Raw genomic sequence first — 22,145 nt, 5'->3', positions numbered from 1 at the left:
CTGCATGCGTGTAAAGCAGGACAAAGGGTCAAATCTTTTCTATACATAACCTCCAGGGAATCTGCATACTGCATACTTCCCATTTACATATATGTAATAAAGCAGGGTTTTACGGGACAAGGGGGTAAAAACTGGCCAGGGCTACCATTGTGGATCCGGCACCCTACGCTTTCCTGAGGTGACACGGTAAAGAGAATGCCGTGAGACGCACGCAAGGCCACATAACGTGCATTACATGATCCTGCGGAATGGCCGTGCACCGAAGGAAAGCATAGGGTGCGAGATTCACAATGGCATAATAGTGTGTGCAAACAAGTGTATACTGCAGTGTCAGTCAGTCTGTGAGTGTGTGTGTATACTGTAGTATCAATGTGTATCTGCGCTTTATATATATTGTATAGTCAGCATATATATATTATATATATATATATAGTGTTAGTCAATGTGTCTGTTGTTGAATAGTGTGTGCATGTGTATAAGAGTGTTGTATATGTTACAGTATGGCATAAGCATGAGTGTGTGTATGTCAGCATATAGTGTGTGTATTAGTGTATGGTGTTAGCATGCATATGCATAGAATGCGTGCGTTACTGTAAGGTGTTAGTGTTTCTGAGCATAAGACGTATGTGCGTGTGTGCCTGTCACTGTATCGTGTTAGTGTGTGTAAGAATAATAAACACGCAAGCTTGAGTCTTTATGGTGTTAAATACCCCTTGTCACAAAGGGATTAACTGGATAAGAGCACTTTTATCATGAACCTCACGATGTTTTTGGCGCCATATCCCTCATGCGTCTGAAATTTGTAAGCGCTAAGACTGTTCGGAGTGTATCAGGCTGCGGTTTATTCACTAAAGGGAGAGATGTGTTTGAGCTCCTTGGCTTCTATATGACGGTCCAGCACCACTAAGCGCCTGAGAAAGAAAGCTCTTGGCTAGCTAGCCCTGTATAATGTATACTGAAATCAGGGCGGGTTTTTCCATCACCTCATCTCGACAATATTGGCTCTTCTTAGTGAAATGATAAAACTTAGTTAAAACTGCAACTCTCCCTTATGTAAATGAACTAATACATTTATTATAAATAGGTCATATAATATTAGTTCATGGAAAACCAGGTGTCATACAGGGCAAGATATGGCAGCAGGTAGCTCTGGATATTGCAACGTGTGATATTTATTGAGAGTCGCTGGAGCCAAAATAATGAGGATACCATGCATAGGATTGATTTGTACCTTTGTAGGCAATTGGGTGATTAGGTGATGAAGTCATCCTCTGGGCGTAATAGCCTAGGCCCTGATGGTTTCATCATCACCCACTACAAGACATTTTGACAAACTTTGTACCACTCACACTCAGCCCGTATTAGAGTCAATGGAAAACTATCACAGCCACTGACCCTGCTAAACGGTACCATACAGGGGTGCCCTCTATCACGACTCTTGTTTGGGCTTACCCTGGAGCATCTAATGAGTAAATGAGGTCAGCCCCGGACTTCTGGGGAGTTAAGGCTGGGCTGAGCCTTCATAAACTTGAGGCCTTTGCAGATGACCCACTGGGTTGATCTCCTCTCTATATATAAATATATATCAGCAACCTTATCATCACACCCATATGCCCTGAAGAGGTGGGAAAGGGACCTTGGACTCAGCCTCACAGAGACTAAACTACCGTATCTAAAATATTGATTCTTACACAGAAATGCTCACTTTCCGTCTCGGCCACTTCACATGGGACATAATAGTATGCCCTAATGGCATGAAAGGGTTAAAACTATGTAGAAGTACAGAAAGAATGAAATATATGAAGGTTCAACACAGAAGAATATTAAGTCAGTGCAAGAATATGAGATGTCATTTGAGGTCGGATAGGCCACGGGACTTTTGCCAAATGTCTGTTTCTTTTAAATAAATTGAAAAAATATAGAAAAACATCTTTATTACATTTATATACATATTTATCATGATAAATCAAAAAAAAATGTAATCAACGTGAGCCAAATCATCCATGCACGCAATTATAAACCGCACATTACTTGGCAAAATGATGAGTTAGCCCTGAATATTCTATAGAATATGTTAAATTTATATGGGTGGATCTGAGACGCAGTTTATTCCAGTGACCTCATAATAAGTTACCGCACAGTACGCCACCACGCTCGGTTCAGACTCGGTTTAATCCAGCTGGATGTCCAGCGCCGGCCTGTCACATAGCTGCTGATTAACGGAGCTCACAAAACAAGGTACAGAGAGTCGGTCAATGGCTATCGTGGCAGAGATGTATTGTTTACAAGGCCTCTAGGCTTTAATGGCATTTAAGTGGATCTCACCGGCCCAGCTTTAAGGTATACTTTTCTATAACTTCAAGAAAGGTTTCCGTGTCGGCAGATTCCTGTAATTTGTTTATCAAATCATCCAAAACCTTTTCTCCACTCAGAAATTCCTGCAAAAGGCAACCAGAGAGCATTACTGTAGTCACTTAAATTGACACGTCAACCAGGTTATTTGCCAACAACCCAAAAATGGTAGGTATATAATGTTCATTTCATGAAATGTCTCAATGCTTTAATCTAAACCACCAGTTCGCATTTGATTTGTAACATTTCAGTAACTGGCTTCATTACATGTTCAAATAGGACTGTCTTGTGTGTTATTAAATCAATGCGATCACTTTGAACTTTTTTAACTATGCATCAGATAGGGTCAGTTTCTTGTATGGCAAGCTCCCCAGGGTGGTTCCCTTCATAATGCATAGTTAATGAGGTGACATTCTTACAATAACATCTTAGTGAATAAAATCCTACAATCAGGTCAAGACTAAACACAGGTCAATGCATTAAAGGGGCACTCCAGCAATCATATACATACATCATCATCATGCATATGGCTGTAGTAGTTTCCTTGGTTTCAATGCATTTTCTTGATGCAAACTGGCTACTTGAAGCAGCCACAAGTGGAGCAAAAACTAGACCTCGGAGGAGGGCTGTGTACTGCAACTTCTCCCTAAGGTACATTCCTTATATTTCTCCAACAGGTTAAAGACTGTATAGTGAAGTAATTTAATAAGCGTTCTTCACTGGTGAGTTTATACGGGAGACTAAATCTTCCTTTAAAAATAGAAATACACTTATTTTATAATTCCTTTGAATTTTGCACATTTTACCTTGATATTCCGAGCTTCATAGGATATTCTGTGATCAGTCACTCTGTCCTGCGTGAAATTATAAGTGCGAATTCTATCAGACTGGGCTCTGGTTCCCACCTGAAAGTTGATGATAATGTTATAAATACATTGTGTTATAAATTGTGTTAGCCATGTTGAGTTAAATCAGATGATATTGTGGCTTTCTTCCTCTGTGTGTATCACTCTTCTTCTGTTGATGAATAAATCCAGTTCCCCTACCTGTAATTTTCTGGCACTTTGTCTCTGAGACAGTTCCTTCTCCACTGTCTGTTCATGTAATTTCGCTTGCAGCATTCTCAAGGCTTTGTCCTTGTTTATAATCTGCGATCTCTCTTGCTGACATTCCACAATAATGCCTGTGTAGAAAGCGGGAATAAAGTCTCAATCATTCCACTGCCAAGCGAGCAGCAATTCAGTGAGGCAAACAATTTGTATTGAGGTCCTGTGAACTTTTTACAAGAACCACGGTTTATCCAAAATTAGGAAGACAAGCGGGCCATATTAACCCCTTCAAGACCGGGTTTTTGTTTTTTTTTTACCATGTTTCCACTAAATGACCAGAGCAGTTTTTGCTATGACTTTATTGAACTCTGATTGCCCGCTAACTCATTTAGAGCACTCCACACATTATATATCGTTTTATTTAGCACAAGAAGGACTTTCTTGTGAAATTATATATATATATATATATATATTTAGTATGAAAAATACCTATATAAAATCTCAGTTAAGTGAAGTGTATGTGCTTGCAGGTCCTTTTCCAGAAACACAAACAAACATGATTTCATCAGGACTGCTTCTTCTTAAATAAAAGCTGTGTTTGGATTGTTTAATAACCAACCGCTGCCCTTTTCACATTAGGAATTTCCGATTAGGATTTAGTGTCGCTTTAATCTGGTTACCTGTAGGTATGTGAACGACCCTCACAGCACTGTCCGTTGTGTTCACATGCTGTCCCCCAGCTCCTTTGGCTCTGAATGTGTCAATTCGCAGGTCCTTGGGATCAATTCTAATGTCTATCTGTAAACAACATGAAAACCTCAAACTATTTGTTGCATTTATGAAAACTGCATGCAGGATGTCAAGCATCCTGAAATACTAAATACTTAGATTGCCTGCAGTTATATACTGTAACTAATAGTATTAGTGCAATGAGTGCACGCAGTGCATACCGCAATCACTATATTAAAATCTGAGTATACGATCTGTACGCGCTGGAAGAAAGTACTGTAAGCGTCAGTACTGATTTAATAACTTAGTAATGTTCCGGTGCTGTTAGTTTCTTTTCTTAGACAGTATTTGGATGTTGGCGACATTGTAATCAACTCTGCATTGTTCAGGGACACAGAATCTACAAAAATCACGGGCTGCTCTTTGCCGCTTATTGAGTTTGAGGATAAAACTGCAACATATTGTGCTATGAATTAGCTTGCACCCCTATATTATGAGAACACAAAAGTCACTTGATCGCCAATCTTCTGCGGGTGGTTTTGAAGAGCGGACAATACGTGCACCATGGAGTAAGTGATAGTTTTTCTTAGGTGCTCACGTACTTGTTTTTAATATGTCTCAGGCTGTACTCCCATCACAGGGACAGAAATCCTATGTTTTAGGGTACCTGTAAGAAAAACGTCTGCATTCCTTACTTCGTCTGGCTGCGGAAGTACGATCACAGCCATGGTCCCCGTGTGAATCCTCTGCATCCGGGATGACAGGCCCACTTCGGGGATCCTCTGCACTCTGTGAGTGCCTCCCTCGTATTTTAATAGCTTATACACTCCATCTCCTGAAATCCGTGCAGCTGCATGATGCAACCCACCTGCAATGACGTGATGTAGTAAGAGCTTCATTACAACAACTAAATATAAAACCCATAAGGACATATTTCATCAATCTGCACAAAATCTGTGTTTCGTGTTCAACAGAGCATTATAAATGCGAACACTTGTTTCACATGGATGTATAATGGGACATAAGATTCTGCGTTATATGATTTTTATACTGTTAGGAAGTTTCGGTGTCACTGTGTGTCAACATTTTTATTGATAATATACACATATGCACTATTGTTCAAAAGTTTGGAGTCTCTTAGTTATTTTCATGGGAAACAAGGAATTTCTAGTGTAACACAATCGCAAAAGGGTTTTCCCAATGATCAATTAGCCTTTTAAACTTAAACTCGGATTCGCTAACAGGAGCGGAAGGTGTCTGCTATTTCACCCCAAAACAAGCTTGATTCTTTACCGTACTCAGATGGTGTGTAATTCAGAATTTCAAAACACCAAGATTTGTAGTAAGCATAATTTTGATACATTTCAAAAACCTCTTTGGTGAACTGTTGGCAAATGTCACCTGAAAAAGAAAATCAAAATATAATTTGGTAAAGAATATAAATACTTTGGCAAAATTACCTCCTCTGCCACCAAAATGGCAAAAAGGTTACATATACATTTGTACATAATGTAACATGCCAGACTATGAATCAATCTCCGATAAATGGAGCACAAAGGTTAAACTTTCCCCAATAGGTACATTGATGGGTATAAGGAAACCCTTTGTGAATAAGAAAGGCACAGAGATGGCATACTTACACACAAATGGTCTATTAGCTACTTGTTTGGTTGGAAGGGACTTGGATTGTTATCCATGACCAGCTAACAGTGCACCATAAGCTAAATATACTGTATTAATAGCCATAGAATAATGGCTTTTATATCATATCTCTTTTGAGGGATTATATCAACCAAATGGAAGTTACAGGCATTTAATATCACTTCATTCATACACCAATACTGTCCATTCATGCTCAATTCCTCACCACTCCCCATATGCATGAACACAGAGCAGTGCTATGCATGCCTGTCAGTTTTATTATACACCGAGCTTCATACACAAATGACCACAGAGAATTCTGACCTCCGGTGGTTCTGCCAGATGTCACTTCCAGTATTGCATCACTCATGTCATATTTTTCCCGCGGGACTAGAATCTGCAAGAGCTGGAAACACACAAAGGATTTACATTTACACACCTTCCATTTTTGAACGCAAACACACAACCTACCTGTTAGAAGTCACAGTACCCTCCAGATGGCTCACCTCTTCTGCAGGGAACTGAATAACTTGAATAACACTACCCCTGTGTTTCCGTTAGACAATAACGTAACCGCTGGATCCATGCTTCCCGCCAATGAGGCCTCTACCTGCCAGCACTTTCTGTACCAAATTCCTTTGTTGCATGTTTCCTCCCATTTAATGTTTCAACATATGATCACGCCAAAAATATGCTTCTTCCTTTCTAATTGGTCCTGTTATTGTTTGTTACTTCAAAAACTATTATTTTAATAAGAGGTTCAACAGAAACAACATAAATCTTTTATAGATCCACATGCTCCATTCTGTGGGGGCAGAGAACAAAGAGGCATTCTGTATCTCCTTCACATTTGGGGATTAACTAGGTGTGTTTAAATTCCCTGTAATTTTGTGTAATGCAAAGAATAAGTTACTTTTATTTTTACCTTTCCACGTAATGTATCGATGTTCTGGTTCATTGCATCCTTTTCTGTGAGGGCAAGTTCTAGTAACTCTTCCTTCTCCTTGCCTTCTAGATCTTAAAGAAATACATTTCCAAAGGAAACACAGTTAACGGAAAATAAATGACAACATAGAGGCTTGTGTGAAAAATCTGATTGTGTTGTAAAGTTTGGAAAAAATGTTTCGCCATAGTAACTAATGGTCGCATCATATAACATAAACCCAATGTACTTGAATAAATATATCAAATTCAAGCAACAGTTGATACTAAATCAAGGGTTAACCAATTTGGTTTATATTTAGGAGCCGGCCAAGCAAAGCCAGGTTTGTTTGTTTTTTCAGTACAAAACAAACACTAACATACTTACACAGACTAATATACACACATAGAAACATACAGCCTAATACACAAACACATAGCAACATACACCCTAACACACACACACAGCAACATACTTGCTCAAACACACAATCTCTACCTTTGTTGCCCAAGGACAGGCTTCTGATCTCACACAGTCCCCACGCACTGCTTGTGTCTGAGCTCCAGGAACTGGCTAGTCATTGGGGGTGCAGGCCAGCGGTAGGCCGAGAGTGTGGGCTGTAGGGACCCCCTACAATGGTTCAATCATGCATGGTTAAATATGTACTATGGCTGCTATCAGCGGCATGTACTTGTATGCAGGTAACCCAGTACTCCCCCCGCAAAACCCTAAGATCTAGGAACTAAGAAGCGATTTCTTGTCACCATGGCGACCTGGCTCTTGAGGTATGTCAAGTCCAGTACAAAACTAATACAGGTTGAGTATCCCTCATTTGAAATGTTTGGGGCTAAAAGTAATTCGGATCAGGGATAGATAAGGGATCTTCTTTACTCTGTAGTTCAGCTTCTCCCCATGGAAGCAGAGTGCTTGCCGACTGTTGTTCAACGGACCGGAAACACTCTGGGGCCACAAGGAGAAGCTGAACAAAATTTTGTATAAAGGATACAGCAACACCTAAACCTTCTTGTAGATTGTAACTTAATGTCTGTAAGCTTAATATGAAGGACTTCAATGTTCGTTTTAAGAGACAGGTAATTATTTATTCATTTATATAGCGACATTGTGTTCCGCGATGCTGTACAATGGGCAAACAGGACATAACAAGTAGTGTATCAAATGAGAATTTAGGCTTTGTACTTTACCCGCACACATAGACTCCAGCTCTCTGGCTTCTCGTTCTGCTGCTTGCATATCTTCAAGAACAGAAGTGAGCGCAGACAGTTCAGCATGTCTCTTCCCCAGAGTCCTACGATCTTCGTCTCGCACTGTAACGTGACTTAGCATTTCATTTAGTTCTTCGTGCTCTTTGATTAAGGAGTTCAAGTAACTTTGTAATATCTCACTTTGCCACAGCGAGCGAGAGTCCTTATAGTGATATCTTCTTAAGGGCTGACCAGGCTGTTGTTGAAGAAAGGTGTATCCGCTCAGTAAATGTGATCCAAGCGGCTCCGTAAGAAATCTGTTTTGTGTCCTTTGTACTGTAGGGATCAAAAAATGGAAGCGGCTGAGACAGGACTTCCACAGCCCAATACTAAGTGGGCATCTCATTGCGGCATCTCCTCCTCCTGCTAGATAGAAGTAAACGATGAATAAATACACCCGTTAATACATGTGCAACTGATACAGCTACATAGTGTAAACCGGTGCTTTATTGTGTGTTATTTTCTATACGTTTTCTTTATATATGACGGAATCACATCATACATTAATATATAGGGAACCTATATATAAGCTATAGCACTTGTAAGCTGTAGCCAAACCACCCGTGTACAAGCCACAGAGCTTAGTTTTATTGAGCTCGGGTGCCACATCAAATGCCCAAACCCGAGTGGGTTCAGTGATTACTAGTCAAGAAGAGTCATAGCTGCTAGCGGGGCGTGGGCACATCTCAGCTGTATAACCCAGAGCAAATGAAGTCACGGTGGACTTACAGACCCGGGGTATCCTTCAATCGCCACTTACCTGCTTCTTTGACACTAGTCCAACGGGCGGTCAAACGATACAAAACTGCAAGTTCCAGCATGCAACGCTTCACGGGTAGCAGTACGGTGGCCGGGATAGTTAAAAATGTCTAATTTTATTCTGTTTTATTCAGGTAAGAGTTTTATTAAGAGACTACTTATCGCCACAACAAATGGAGTGCTTCAATCAGCGCTAAAATCCCGTCTGTTTCTATATGGAGACAAACAGCTTTTCCAGATTCTTGTTCCTTTAAACAAAGTGCTCGAACGTTATGTGACAAATCTATTTTTTCTTAGTCATGCTTTCGGTAAATCAAACAGTCAAACAGTTACGCGGACGCCACTTATACGATATTGCTGTGTGTGGCTGATTGCTGTCAAATGTTGCCCATAACAAATATGGCCACTGAGCGACTTTGACGCACTGTAGCGCGGCAGAGTAGACGTGTGCGCCGTGACGTCACGACGTTTCGTTCGTAGGAAGGAAGCTCTAGCCGGAATAGCGAAATATCGGTGCTCGTAGGTTCAGCGCCTGAATAAGCACAGCACGGCCCGGTAATCTGTCACTGTAACCCAGTCATGTCTGCTTACGCGGTATCCGGGTTTTTTTCCGGCCCGGAGTTGCTTGAGGATCCGGCCCACGCTTCGGCGCTGCTGGCGCAACTGAAAGCTTTTTACGATGCGCGGCTGCTTTGCGATGTCACCATCCGTGTCCTGGGAGGAGGCCCCGCAGAACCCGGGGGAGGAGGCCTAGAAAGCGGCCGAACCTTCACCTGCAACCGCAACGTGCTGTCTGCTGCCTGCCCCTACTTCAAGAGCATGTTCACAGGAGGCCTGTATGAGAGCAAGCAGCAGCAGGTCACCCTTCACGACATGGACCCTGAGTCCATGGCCCTTATTATCGACTACTGCTACACAGGCAAAGTGACTGTGACAGAGGCCAATGTGCAGCGGCTCTATGCTGCTGCCGATATGCTCCAGCTGGAGTACGTGCGCCAGGCGTGTGCCGGCTACCTGGCTCGCCGTCTTGACCTACACAACTGCGCCAGTATTTTGCGCTTTGCTGACGCCTTTGACCACCCAGAGCTTAGATCCCGCTCTCTGGCCTTCATGGCAAGACACTTTGAGCAGTTGTCTGTTGGAGATGAGCTTTGTGAGCTGAGCCTGGCGCAGCTGAAGGAAGTGCTCACAATGGATAACCTAGATGTGGCTAGTGAGAGAGTGGTGTGCGCTGCTGCTTTGCGTTGGTTGGAGGCCAGTCCCAAAGACAGGGCAAGTTCGTGTTTGGAGGTGCTACGCTGTGTGCGATGGCAACACTTTACCGAGAAAGACTGTGTCTATCTGGAAGGCCTGAGGTCCAAGCCATTTCTACGCAAACATTGCTTGCAGTATTTGGATGCAGTGCTGCAGGATAAAGATGGCAAATTTGCCTCCCCTGCCCTACCTTGTCAAGAGGGAAGTCCGCTGCGTAGGATTGGCATGCTGGCTAAGGAGATGGTGATTTTCTTTGGGCACCGCAAAGAGCCTTTCCTGTGTTATGATCCTTATTCAGGCGACATATACACAATGCCATCTCCACTCACAAATTTAGCCCATGGAAAAGCCGTGACTTCCTCTGCTGTGTGTGTCTCGCCAGAGAATGACTTGTACTTAGCCACGCAACCTATGAAGCAACTGTGGGTGTATAGCGCTGTACAGAACAGCTGGCAGCTCTTGGCAGAAAGACTGTTGTGTAGGGAAGGCATGGATGTTGCCTACCTGAATGGTTATGTCTATATTGTTGGGGGTCGCGACCCATCTACAGGTGCTAAAATTAAAGATGTGGAGTGCTACAGTGTGCAGAGGAACCAGTGGGTGCTAGTAGCTCCACTCCCTCACTCCTTCTATTCCTTTGAGTTGGTGACCGTCAACGACCACTTGTATGCGGTCAGTAACAAAAGGATGCTGTGCTATGATCCTGCTTGCAACCAGTGGCTGAACTGTGCCTCTCTAAAACGTTGTGATTTCCAGGAAGCCTGTGTTTTCAATGACGAAATATACTGTATTTGCGACATCCCTGTGGTGAAAGTCTACAACCCTGCTCGGGGAGAATGGAGGCGGATATGCCCGATCCCGACGGAAGGAAACACAAATAATTACCAGATTGTACGTCATGGCTCCAAACTCTTGCTCATCACCTGTACCACTGTGCAATGGAAGAAGAACCGTGTAACTGTGCATGAGTATGATGTCACTAATGACCGCTGGATAAATATTGGCACCATGCTTGGTCTTCTACATTATGATTGTGGTTCCATCTGCCTGTCTGCCCGTGTGTATCCATCCTGCATGGAACCAGGGCAGAGTTTCATTACAGAAGAAGATGATGTTCGCAGTGAGTCTAGCACTGACTGGATGGATGGGTTCAGTGAGTTGGACTCTGAATCTGACAGCCTCAGTTCTTTCTCAGAAGACGAGTGGCCAAGAGTCTCTGTAGCGAGGCATCGGATATACGTAGAGGGTTCCTTCTAATTGCATTGACATTGTGTACTATAAAACACAAATGCTATTTTGTATATTTTTCTTTGGTGGGCCGTTTCTGGGTTCCTGGGGCAAACTCTGTCTCTGAAAATGAACACACCAGGCTTCCTGTTGTTCCTTTTATAAACATCGCCTATTCTTCAAAGATAAACCCCAGCAATGTTTAAAAAAAAAAAAGACGCACAAGATTCTGAAGGGTTGCCTGCTGTATAGTTGTTTTGTGGTGCAAATATCGGTGTATGTTTAATACTAATCTATATAGATAGAGCTCAGTATTTGTAGTTTTTGCGTTACAGAAGATCAGTTTATCATCGTTCCACTGACTTTGCCAACAATAAATCAAGAAAGTGTATTGCGCCACTTGGTATCTATTCTGTCTTAATTTGAATGTTTTTTTTTTTACAATAGAACACAGGAAGCAGGTTGTAATATGTAAATGTCAGGTTTAGTTATTTAAAATCAGCACATTTTGGTATATCACTAATTCTACTGGCGATAAATATCTAACCAGGCTTCATCACCTTTACACAGAAATTGAATGTTGAATTTCTGGCTGTGTATTCTGGTAATTTTGGGTGATTACACAGCAGGAAATCAAGGCCAAAAATAAAACCTGTTGGGCTGCAAATTTCTGTTTGACACGTGTAGTGTTTTTAAATTTTCCATATTGTTACTTTGCAAATCCAGTTGTCCTTAAATCGTAGTATACTAGTCCAGAAGTGTGATTGGTATCCTTTAAATGCACCTTTTTAGTTAATATTCTTGAATCAAACAGGTTATATTGTATATATTGTAGGAAAAACATTGCTATGTAGATATAACTCTGGTGCTGTATTTGAGGTTTCTTTTCCCGTGTTGTAGGTATCATTGCCCAGTGACCCATTGGGATATATTTCTAAAGATGGATAGACAAAAAAAAAATACTAACGAGATACTGATGGTGAATACTATATAAATGATTACTGATGTAATAAAAGATGACAAAACTTTTTGAGATAGCTCTATGCAAACACCGCATGGAGAGCAGAAAAGACTCATTTGGCATTATTGCCATGTTGTTTGGAGGAGGGGGGTTTGTGCCTTTACTTATAACAAAAAGTTTGGTTCACCCTAAAATCTGTTTCTGTTGCCTTTAATAGAAAATGGGTGTTTTTAAGGTATAAACAGACCAATTTTTTAAATGTTCTAAATTACATACATAAGCCAATATAAGCATTTGAAACTTTTATGTGAAGCTAATCAACTGTAATGTATATCATTTGCTGTGTTTAATTTGTTGTGAAAAATAGCAACACATAAAAGCCAGAAACATGGATTGTTCAGTTTAAATGTGCAGCATGTTGTGTGTTCATTTTCAGATTAAAAAAAGTTTCACCAATATTATTTTTTGGATGTTCTAAATGTACCAATTAATGGTTAAGAATTTTATGCAAAAAAACAACAACCCATAAACACTTTGGACTCTGACCAATAAATCATGTGGCAGGGATCTGTTTAATCTATGCAGGTAAAGTTGATGGAAGGGATTCTCTATGTTGCCATTCATGGAACCCAACAGGTTAATATTTAGGAAAATGTACATTAATGTACAGGACGGTTTTAAAATTTCCACCAGTAAGCATTAGATCTAAGTCTCAGGGTAGTCTCCTAACTCTATAGACATTAATATGTAGTTGGTCCTCCCTTTGCAGTTATAACAGCTTCTACTATTCTAATAAGGTTTCCACAAGATTTTGGGGTGTTTCTGTGGGAATTTTTGCCCATTCATCCAGTAGAGTATTTGTGAGGTCAGGCACTGATGTTGGATGAGAAGGCCTGGCTCGCAATCTCAGTTCCAGTTCATACCAAAGGTGTTTGATGGGGTTGAGGTCAGGGCTCTGGGCGGCCGGTCCAAGTTCTTCCATCCTGAGCTCATCCATTCATGTCTTTATGGACCTTCTTATGAAGAGCAGCCATGTTTATTTTTCCTGGGATTACTATACCCCCAGATTTTAATTGTTAATTTTGTATTCCCCCCTTTTCTATTCTGTTTTGTCAGTGGAATTCAATTCTTTCCCTATGACCATGAGGGAAATGGGTGTCTACTTTCATTAAGTGTTGTAGTTTGGTATGGGTAAGTAGTGGGTTGTGGTATATCAGTCTGCTGGGATATTTCTCAGCTTCAAACTGTTTCTCGCTTCTCTTGTTTTGCCTCTTGAATGAGGGACCTTATCTGTGCTAGGTGAGCAGAGAATGTTTGTCCCTTTTCTATCATGCTTGCTGGGCAGTGCATACGCTTTATGCCCTATTGTCCTAACCCTTCTAGAAATAGGCGCAAAGATCAGCCCCCAGCTGTTAATTGAGAAAAGAGATGACAGGGAGGTGGTTCTAACTCGTGTATGAATCTGGTATGTCGTTTCTCTCCGTAGTCCTCCATCAGAAAGTACATTTCGCCTCCTTGATCGTTGTACTAGTCCTTCATGATGTCTATTGTTATGTGTCTAAAATAGTCAATTCTCCTGCAAGCTACCAGGATACGGACTATATAAGTATGTATATCTTTAAACCCAACGGTGCTTATTTCGTACAATGAGTAAAGCGAAAAAGGGGGACAGACATAGGTAAGTATACAGGTTAAACCCATTAACAAACTATAATATAGGAGGGTGAGATGCTACTGCGGCTTAAATCAAATTTAGAGTCAATGATTGTTTCTTACAAGTCATATAACATACTAATCTACACCAGAATACCACATTGGGACTCATTTGCTGTAATTTCTCCCATGGCTGGCTTGTGCCTAAGTATATTTGCGGCTAAGCTCATTGATTTTCTTAAGACCCTCTTTGTTGTTGATTGTTTTATGTACGGTGATGAGGAAAGGAAAAGCTGAAGGCAGCTCCACGCGGCTGCTTAATTTCTGGTGCCCCCAATGCAGACATCGAAGCTTGTCGGCAAGATCTTTTCTTCCAGCGCGTTCTAGTGCGTCCTGCAGAATCTTTGTCTTGTTCAGTTTATTCCACGATTTCTCATACCTGCTCGTGCAAAAAGAATATTGTCAATCCAAAAGGGTGCTGTTATTCCAAACAATACAAATACATGAACGCAAAGCTAATTGTACTGGGTTCCATCATAAGTGGGTTATACGTGGCCAAAAATTCTTAGCAGCGCTTGGCAATCACTGTTGGGTAATGGACCGATGCATGTTCCTAGATATTGAATTAAAAATATAGAATATGTAGTCATCCTGTCTTTCTCTCCACATTTCCTTGCAGAGATATAGAATACACATATCACTCCTCATCCTACCTTACTTTCCCTGACTATTTTGCTGACAACCATGTCTGGTAGCTGCACAGATCCAAGTCAACAACACACTGACACATCTATCTTTTATTCTACCTCGCTTATCCCTAATTTTGATATAGCTATTGACTTAGAAAATCAAAGCATTTCCTTCATGCTATCAGATAAAATAGTGTCCTTAAATCATCCATTCTCCATTCAAGCCTCATGGAAAATGTATTCAATGCTATGGTTCACACTTACTCATCCAGCTGCACTCATAAACTGGCCACCCACTCACTCAACAGCAATGGTAAAGCGTGTTTCAGATGCTCCATAAACTAAAACCCACAAGGAATGACTAGTGTAAGACCTTCTGCTCCAATACAAACTTATTGGTGTCTTGTACACTGGTGGCGTGTATCATGGGGATGATGAAAAATCTTGTCCACCCCAAATGCCCTTCTACTCCACAAAACTAAACTGCTGTTCTAATGCTACTATAAACAGTAATGGTGTGCCTTATGAATCAAGTTAAACGCCTCATACTCCTACTATAGAACAAACCTTTTGCTTCCAGCCATCAAAATGTGGGTGGTCTAGGTAAAAAGAATCTGGGGAATTGAGGAGCTATGGCTCACCGTCCAGACTAAATACCCCCAGGATCTTAAAGACCTCGGTTTATTGCCATGAGTTTATGGCTTCTCTTAATGCAAAGTACACCTTGAAAGATCCTTTGTGCCCCTGCATTTTCCAGAGGTAGCCATAAACTCTTGTCTACCTTTAACATCCAATTCTGGTTACTTGCTATGTGGATAGATTTATGGTTATATTGAGTAATGCTCTCAAACATCATGCTACTTAAATATCTCTAATTACTGGGGTTCCGAGATCTTGGACGTTGTATCATCTCCTACATGGAGTCTTTGTCAAAAAATATTACCACTAGGTGAGCCAGAAAGGTATATTTACAAAAAAGAGACAATATGTTTGTGAGGTTTAGACCTGTCTGTTTTTTTACTTTTTTTTTTTTTGGCTCGCTATTGATATAGCTCATGTAACCCAAAAAATGGATTTACCGAATTATTACAAAAGTTTGTGATGCATTTTAGTGGAACAGGGCACATAGAGATTAGCAATTTGTGCTGTTGAGTCATATAAGCTTTCAAGATCTTAGAGGTCCTTTCTATACACTACATCTGTAGAAGGGACCTATGAGGTTTTGAAAGCTGAGGTGATCGTTCCTTTTAACAGAGTAATTATTATTATTGTATTAAGGGAACCAAACAACCCACCTAAAGATCCGGTTTCTTCACAGTACTGTGGTCAGCTGTTGAATGCAAATCTACATTGTGTATGTAGGTTATAACACAACACTTTCTATGAACTCTCTGACATAGGAATGCAGTCAATAACTCCTATTCTTTTGCAACTTCATTCCAGTTCTTTGTCTTGGCTCAGTTTTGGGTTGTATAATATTAGGCAATATTGTTGATTATCCTGGATTACATGTAAAAACGGCAAAATAATTGCTATGTTAAGAACACCCTCCGCATTTGTGATGTTAGAGTGTGTTTTATATATAGTGCGTGGCACATTAGGCATGTACCGGAGCTAATAATGATTGACAGTTCTCTGTGACGCTTGTACTGGGAAATTTGCAGGCCTTATCGGTTGTCAGAAATGGTGCGTCTGCTGCAGCCTGGAATACAGTGATAACGCTTAAATTGTAATTACCAGCATTCCAGCATTTTCTGTGCTTGCACCTTCTTCTCTACTGCAGCTGTGTGGAATTGTCTGATTTCCGGTCTGCTGAATCCAAGTTCACTAGCAACTATAGTCCATTCAAAACCTAGCTGACTACCCAGCTCCTTGACGGATTTAAGGTTAATCACAGCATCCTGTTGTGAACAAAATAACATATTAAAAATGAAGATAGATTACAGTATATTCAATGTAAATTATGATATTAGTACTCTCTCTCTATAGGAGGGAACGGTTGGATTTTGTCTCAGGATGAACAGGCAGATTTGTGTGACCATTCAGCCTGCAGTGGTCCCCTTCATATCATTCACCAGTAATCCGCAACCTGTAGGGCAAGAAGCTGTACATCAATGTCACGGGACCCGGGGTCCTTATACTCAGAAATCTTGGAGGCCCCAGTTTTGCACAAAGGGTAAACCAGCTGATGATTCTTAGTAGTTGGCATGCAGAGAATCATGGGAGTTAGTGTTAAGCAATAGCTGGAGAACTACCTTTTGGTGAAGTACGGGGGCTGATATCTCCTGGCCATGGGGGGACGAGCAACATCAAGTGGCCCCCTGTCACCCACCCGTGTGTAAAGCCTGTCTTCAGAGCTGCAACAACACAGTGCGAGGTGCCACACTACTTGCATTATGTAACCCCACTAAGCTCTGAACTAAAAGTGTGGGCCAGACCAATTTGTACGTTCCCTGTTTAAAGAATTTGGACTGACTAGTGGGTGGACTGCCTACTTCATACCAGCCCACCTCTGGTGACAGGGGAGGGCTGGCAGCCTAAGGCCTGGGGGGCAAGTCAAGTGAAGTGGCTCCGCCCCCTCGTACTCACCTTTCACCCCTCACGCTTCTCCCATCACTATGCGGCCATCAGACTGCTGGAAAACGTATCTAAACGGCCGCTGGGTGCTGATGCCACCGGCCGGAGCTACTTTAATCCTTTTTTTATTTATTTAATATGCCGGATCGGCTTGCCATATTAAAAATAAATAAATAAATAAAGTATTAAAGTAGCGCCGGCCGGCAGCATCAGCACCCAGCGGCCGTTTAGATTCGATTTCCAACAATCTGATGGCCGCATAGTGATGGGAGCAGCGTGAGGGGTGAAAGGTGAGTGCGAGGGGGCGGAGCTTTCACCCCTCACGCGGCTCCCATCACTTGGCGGTCATCGCATACGGCCGCTGGGTGCTGATGCCGCCGGCCGGCGCTGCTTTAATACTTTTTTTTTTCATTTAATAGCCGATCCGGCTTGCCATATTAAATTTTTAAAAAAAAGTATTAAAGTAACGCCGGCCGGCGGCATCAGCACCCAGCAGCCGTTTAGATTAGATTTTGGGCAGCCTGGGGGGCACTTGCCCCCCGGCCCAGCCCGCCCCTGTCTGGTGAGGCAGGCAAAACTCTTTCCATAAAAATGTATCCTGTCAATTGGTATGTTCTTTACCATTATATCATAGTTGGAATCCCTCCTTCAGTCAAGGTGATGTAATATAGTCCTTGTTTGACTAATAGGATTGAGCATTTCATGAAGTCGTGAACATGTAGGGTTTCTGTTAGTACAGGTGTTAGAACTAGCTGGCTACCACATCTGGGAAGTGTCTACTGGGAATATTTGTGATTTGTTATTTAATAATTTAGTAGGTCTGGTAGCCTATTCATTCACAATTGTTTCACATGTGTGGTATATGGTATGGTCCAATCTTGGGCCATTGTATATGATTTCTGTATGTGTTGCCATCAACTACAATAAATAACATTTCAGTTACACCTTGGGGAATTTACCTTTAGTTGTGCAGCTTGCACATGTGGAAAGGCTGACCTAGGGGTCCAAAACATTTGTCAGCGTACTCTACTAATACGGGGTAGTAAAGCCCAGTAGAAGGCCATCGCTTGTGCAAAGAGAAAATAACGACAGACCTCTTTAACAGGAGGAAAGCATATATAGTTTTGCAAACTAGTAGGTATAATAAAAGAACATTTCTTACCTCCTGTGCTTTGTTGGGCATTTTGTATCCTGCTGACCAGTGCAAACTGCCTCCTACAACAAAATATAATCATAAAGTTCTCTCAGTGAGCTGATTATCAACTCATTGGGTGAATTATAGGTGATCCTCAAAAAACTATTAGATACACATAGTCAACTAAAAGAAACTAGCGGCTTTCTTATTGGATATGTGTTTTGGGTACTATCCGAGTAAAGGATTCCATAATGAACAGAAAGTTGATAAGTGTATGATTAACACCTTATTGTGCGTGGCTGATACCACAGTGGTCTCTGGCAACCTGTTGTGCTACCGGGGCATTCGTGTGAGGGGAACAAAGGTAAAGGAAGCATGAGCAGTAAAAGCTGTGGGCTGGAAGCAAAACCATGGAGATACATTTTGTGTAAACAATGACACTATTAAAATCAAATACTAGAAACACTAGGTACGCTAGAAACACCATATCAATAACCTGGAGCTGGAACAAATGTGGCTTCACAAAGCAGGAAGATCACCTCAGAGATCCCACCTGCTCTGGGCCATCCCTCCCACTATGCTCATTCAAGCAAGAGCATTCAGAATGGAACTAATTCGGCACAGTTAAACACAAGCCAATGTTGTAAATGTAGAAAAAATGAAACATGACATAGGTCACATGTATGTAAATACCTCCCTTCACATACAAGTAAGTTAGAAAAAAAAAACGTCCAGGGTGAGTTTATTCATTTATGTTTCCCAACGAGTGTGAGGTTAATGTTAAAACAGGTCCTTTTTCTGTCTATTAAAAAAAAACCCCAACTATTCACACTGACAGATGTGTCTGCTCATATTTTCATAGCGGTATCTGAAGGCGTAAGTACGTAGAAAAGCCATTTATGTACTAACAAGCATCCTGCTCTGTGAGCGTGAGCAACCAACACCCTTTAACAAATGGCCAAAGAGGGAAACTGTTTAAAGAAGAGCAGCTACTTACATCAAGTATTTGGGGAACTTTGTGACCTACTGATGCCATTTATGTAACTCAATAAGGCAATAAGACCAATGCATTCTATTTATGCAATTTGACATTCTATTTATGCAATTCCTGCTGTTTCTCTACCCGTGATTGTTACTCTTGGGCTGTCTAATACACGGTCACCCAGAAAACATTCTGAGCTCCTAGAAGAAAAGCACATCAACGAAGGAAAGAGAGACAGGATGATTGCCCACGGAGGCAATGCTCCCTGCCGGGCCACCTAATATTGTGGAGAAGTGATGATGGCAAAGGGAGACATTCAACAGAAGAGGAGTTCTGAAATGAAGTAAAAAGGTTTGTGAATTTTAAGGACCAAGAAAGATCTTGAGGATGAAAAACCGTCTTGAAATATTTCTGTGTACATGTTGATTAAGTTTAAAGAAAATTAAGTCTTCTGAAAAGCAGCACATGATGTCATACAATATGATGACAATGTTCTTTGGGGTGACCAGGACATTTCCACTGCTATATTACAGGAATATCCTAAAGGCTTCATGGATTCTGAAAGGAAAACGTAAACTTCAACAAAAGTCCCATACAATTAAGATTATTTTATGTCCAACAAACACCTACCTTTGTTCTCTACCTTCTACCAGTGAAACATTTGCAAACAAAGTTGTGGATTTTCCAACTGAAGTAAATGAACGCATATATCAGGGGGCATTGCTAGGAGGTAACTACAACAAAAGCCAAATTTCATTCTGTTAAAAATTAAAGAAACCCTGTTAGTATTAAATGTTCTTCATGACTGGAGATGATAGCTTGAAGGCTGTTTTCCCAGGTACTTTAACTCTGGGCTTTGCTACCGTGTGTCCATGATACAAACAAATGCCTTTGTGCTTGGCCGCATTGAATACGATTTTAACAATTAAATTAAATCTAGCATTAAAAAGTACCCTTTTCCGATGTGATCACACATTTCAAGAGCGCTCGTTTTATTTAGTTGTTGTGCAAGTATTTTTTGATGTATTTTCTGGCATTATTTTTGCACTGAAAACGCCACAGTAGAGCCAGACTTGGCCTTTTGGCGTGGATAGGAGGTTGGTCCTTGACTTTTGCCCGTCACCCCTCCTTCAAGACTTCAGTGGGACCCAGGAACACCTCATTCCCTTTCTGCTAATTGTATGGTGGGATGCACAGGTTACCCCTGGGCTTTTAGGAAAAAAAAATATGAAGAATATGATAAAAACATTAAAACAGTTTATGGTCAAAAGAAGAAAGAGCATACCTCACATGAGTTTTCGTGATTGGCCAGAATAGGATACAATATATTAATAAGCACGTCCTTGCAATGAACACAAATAAACTGAGAGGAACCAAAGGGATCCAAACAGGTAAAAGCAAGAAGAGTGAATATAAAGAAGACGGGAGAGGAGGGGGTTCAAGAACTGTATATCAGCATTTAAAAGTACATATAATTAACCTGTCTACATCCATCTTTACTAGCATCACTACTTCACATAGTTCATTAATAAACAATTTTACCAAAAAGTTCTTACTTTCCCTAGTGTTGCTCTCCTACAATCAGTGGCTTCTTAGGGACCTTAATTTATCTAAGAGCCCCCTCTTACAGGATAGGGGTAAGCCAGTTTACTCATAAAGCTATACAGTAATTATTTCTTTGTAAAAACAAACCGGTGATCATAAGTATGCTGTTGCATAGTTTATCTGTAATTATCATGTTCAGTATTGTATTACTTCTTCCAGGTCCCCAAGAAGCCTAGAGCCACCCCTGTGCCCAACAGTTTACCTCCGGGGAGTAAAACCTTCTGCAGCAGATGTTCAAGTATTTTACCAGGGAGTCAGGATGGACATGGGTTTGCTCACTGGTGTAAGGAATGGTGAATAAAGTGATATAAAAGTACAGTGTGTGGCTCCCAGAAATGAAGAGCAGGCATGCTTACAGTGCCACCCTTGGTCCGATGTATAAACATAGTAAAGTAAAGAAAACAGATGTTTCCCAAAACACTATACAAAAATAAAAATAGAACGTGAGATGCATTTTTTGTTTTTATTTCAAGAGACACACTCATATCAATTGTTTCAACTCATAGCATGGGTTTTTACAGCTAATAACACACGCACACATGCAGCGCTGCCTATTTCTGAACGAAAGATATCAGAGAGGCAAACACTAATGGCTTTACTAATCCCAAAGGAAAGGAATAATACGCTTTAGGACCCCTTTACGTAGACGTACGTCCTTACAGATTACATGTGGCAAGGACAAAGGTGCATTCCTTACTACACTAACTGTATAGCCTCTGATGGCAACAAAATAAACACATGAAAATTGATATTTCAAAATAATGCCACAATATGGACAGTGATACGGAGGCTTTTGGCCTTTCTTGGTGTAGGGTAGCTACTCAAAGCTTTGCGTCCTTCAGTCTAAGCTATCCATCGGCTGGTGGGGCGTTAGAGCAACACTGCAGCTACAAACTATACGAGCAGTAACGACAATGGAAAAAGAAAGCTCTCCACTGTGAGATGTATAAAATCTCACATATAGTTTAAAGTATGTATAACCATGCCCTCTGAATTGCATATATCAACATCAACTAATTAAATTAATTCAAATGACAGATTGTGAATCGGTACAATACCTGACATGGTAATGTGAATCGAATTACAAACATTCTTTTCCTGTTGATCAGATGATCATTTGTATACAATTATTGATCATAACAAAATCTGTTTGAAAGAAACAAGCATTACCTTATACCTCAGAAAAAAATCAACACGTTGCAAGGATTAAGCGATCAGTGGATAAACTCATAAGTAGCTCTTAGAGTAAATTTTCTCTAATCCTATGTGAAGTCAAATCATTACCTGGATAACATTCACTCTTCATTCCTGGTCTGCCTTCAGACATCCACTACGCTACTAAGCGTCA

The 22,145-nt window shown here is 41.0% G+C and overlaps 2 protein-coding genes across 2 annotated transcripts; one reads left to right on the top strand and one right to left on the bottom strand.

Annotated features, from left to right (window-relative positions):
* Window positions 1-1,919: 1,919 nt before the first annotated feature.
* MTRF1 (mitochondrial translation release factor 1) lies at window positions 1,920-8,316 on the bottom strand. Its single transcript, XM_053455465.1, has 9 exons — window positions 7,896-8,316; window positions 6,697-6,788; window positions 6,096-6,177; window positions 5,424-5,531; window positions 4,826-4,998; window positions 4,082-4,199; window positions 3,399-3,535; window positions 3,159-3,257; window positions 1,920-2,438 (listed from the first exon to the last, which is right to left on the bottom strand). The coding sequence occupies exons 1-9, from the start codon at window positions 8,299-8,301 to the stop codon at window positions 2,322-2,324; spliced, it is 1,332 nt and encodes a 443-aa protein (XP_053311440.1). The 5' UTR covers window positions 8,302-8,316; the 3' UTR covers window positions 1,920-2,321.
* An 880-nt stretch (window positions 8,317-9,196) lies between these two features.
* On the top strand, window positions 9,197-12,612 carry LOC128473305 (kelch repeat and BTB domain-containing protein 7-like). Its single transcript, XM_053455460.1, has one exon. The coding sequence runs from the start codon at window positions 9,294-9,296 to the stop codon at window positions 11,223-11,225; it is 1,932 nt and encodes a 643-aa protein (XP_053311435.1). The 5' UTR covers window positions 9,197-9,293; the 3' UTR covers window positions 11,226-12,612.
* Window positions 12,613-22,145: the final 9,533 nt, after the last annotated feature.

The sequence above is a fragment of the Spea bombifrons genome, chromosome 2 (assembly GCF_027358695.1).
Source record: "Spea bombifrons isolate aSpeBom1 chromosome 2, aSpeBom1.2.pri, whole genome shotgun sequence".
Classification (NCBI taxonomy): Eukaryota; Metazoa; Chordata; class Amphibia; order Anura; family Pelobatidae; genus Spea; species Spea bombifrons.
This window is presented reverse-complemented; position numbering and strand designations above follow the sequence as displayed.

Coding starts and splice junctions, on each gene's coding strand:
- LOC128473305 (XM_053455460.1), top strand. CDS start 9,294: ATGTCTGCTTACGCGGTATCCGGGTTTTTTTCCGGCCCGGAGTTGCTT.
- MTRF1 (XM_053455465.1), bottom strand. CDS start 8,301: ATGAGATGCCCACTTAGTATTGGGCTGTGGAAGTCCTGTCTCAGCCGC. Junction 4,999..5,423: donor TTACACACCATCTGAGTACG/GTAAAGAATCAA, acceptor ACGTCATTGCAG/GTGGGTTGCATCATGCAGCT. Junction 4,200..4,825: donor TACTTCCGCAGCCAGACGAA/GTAAGGAATGCA, acceptor TGTTGTTTACAG/ATAGACATTAGAATTGATCC.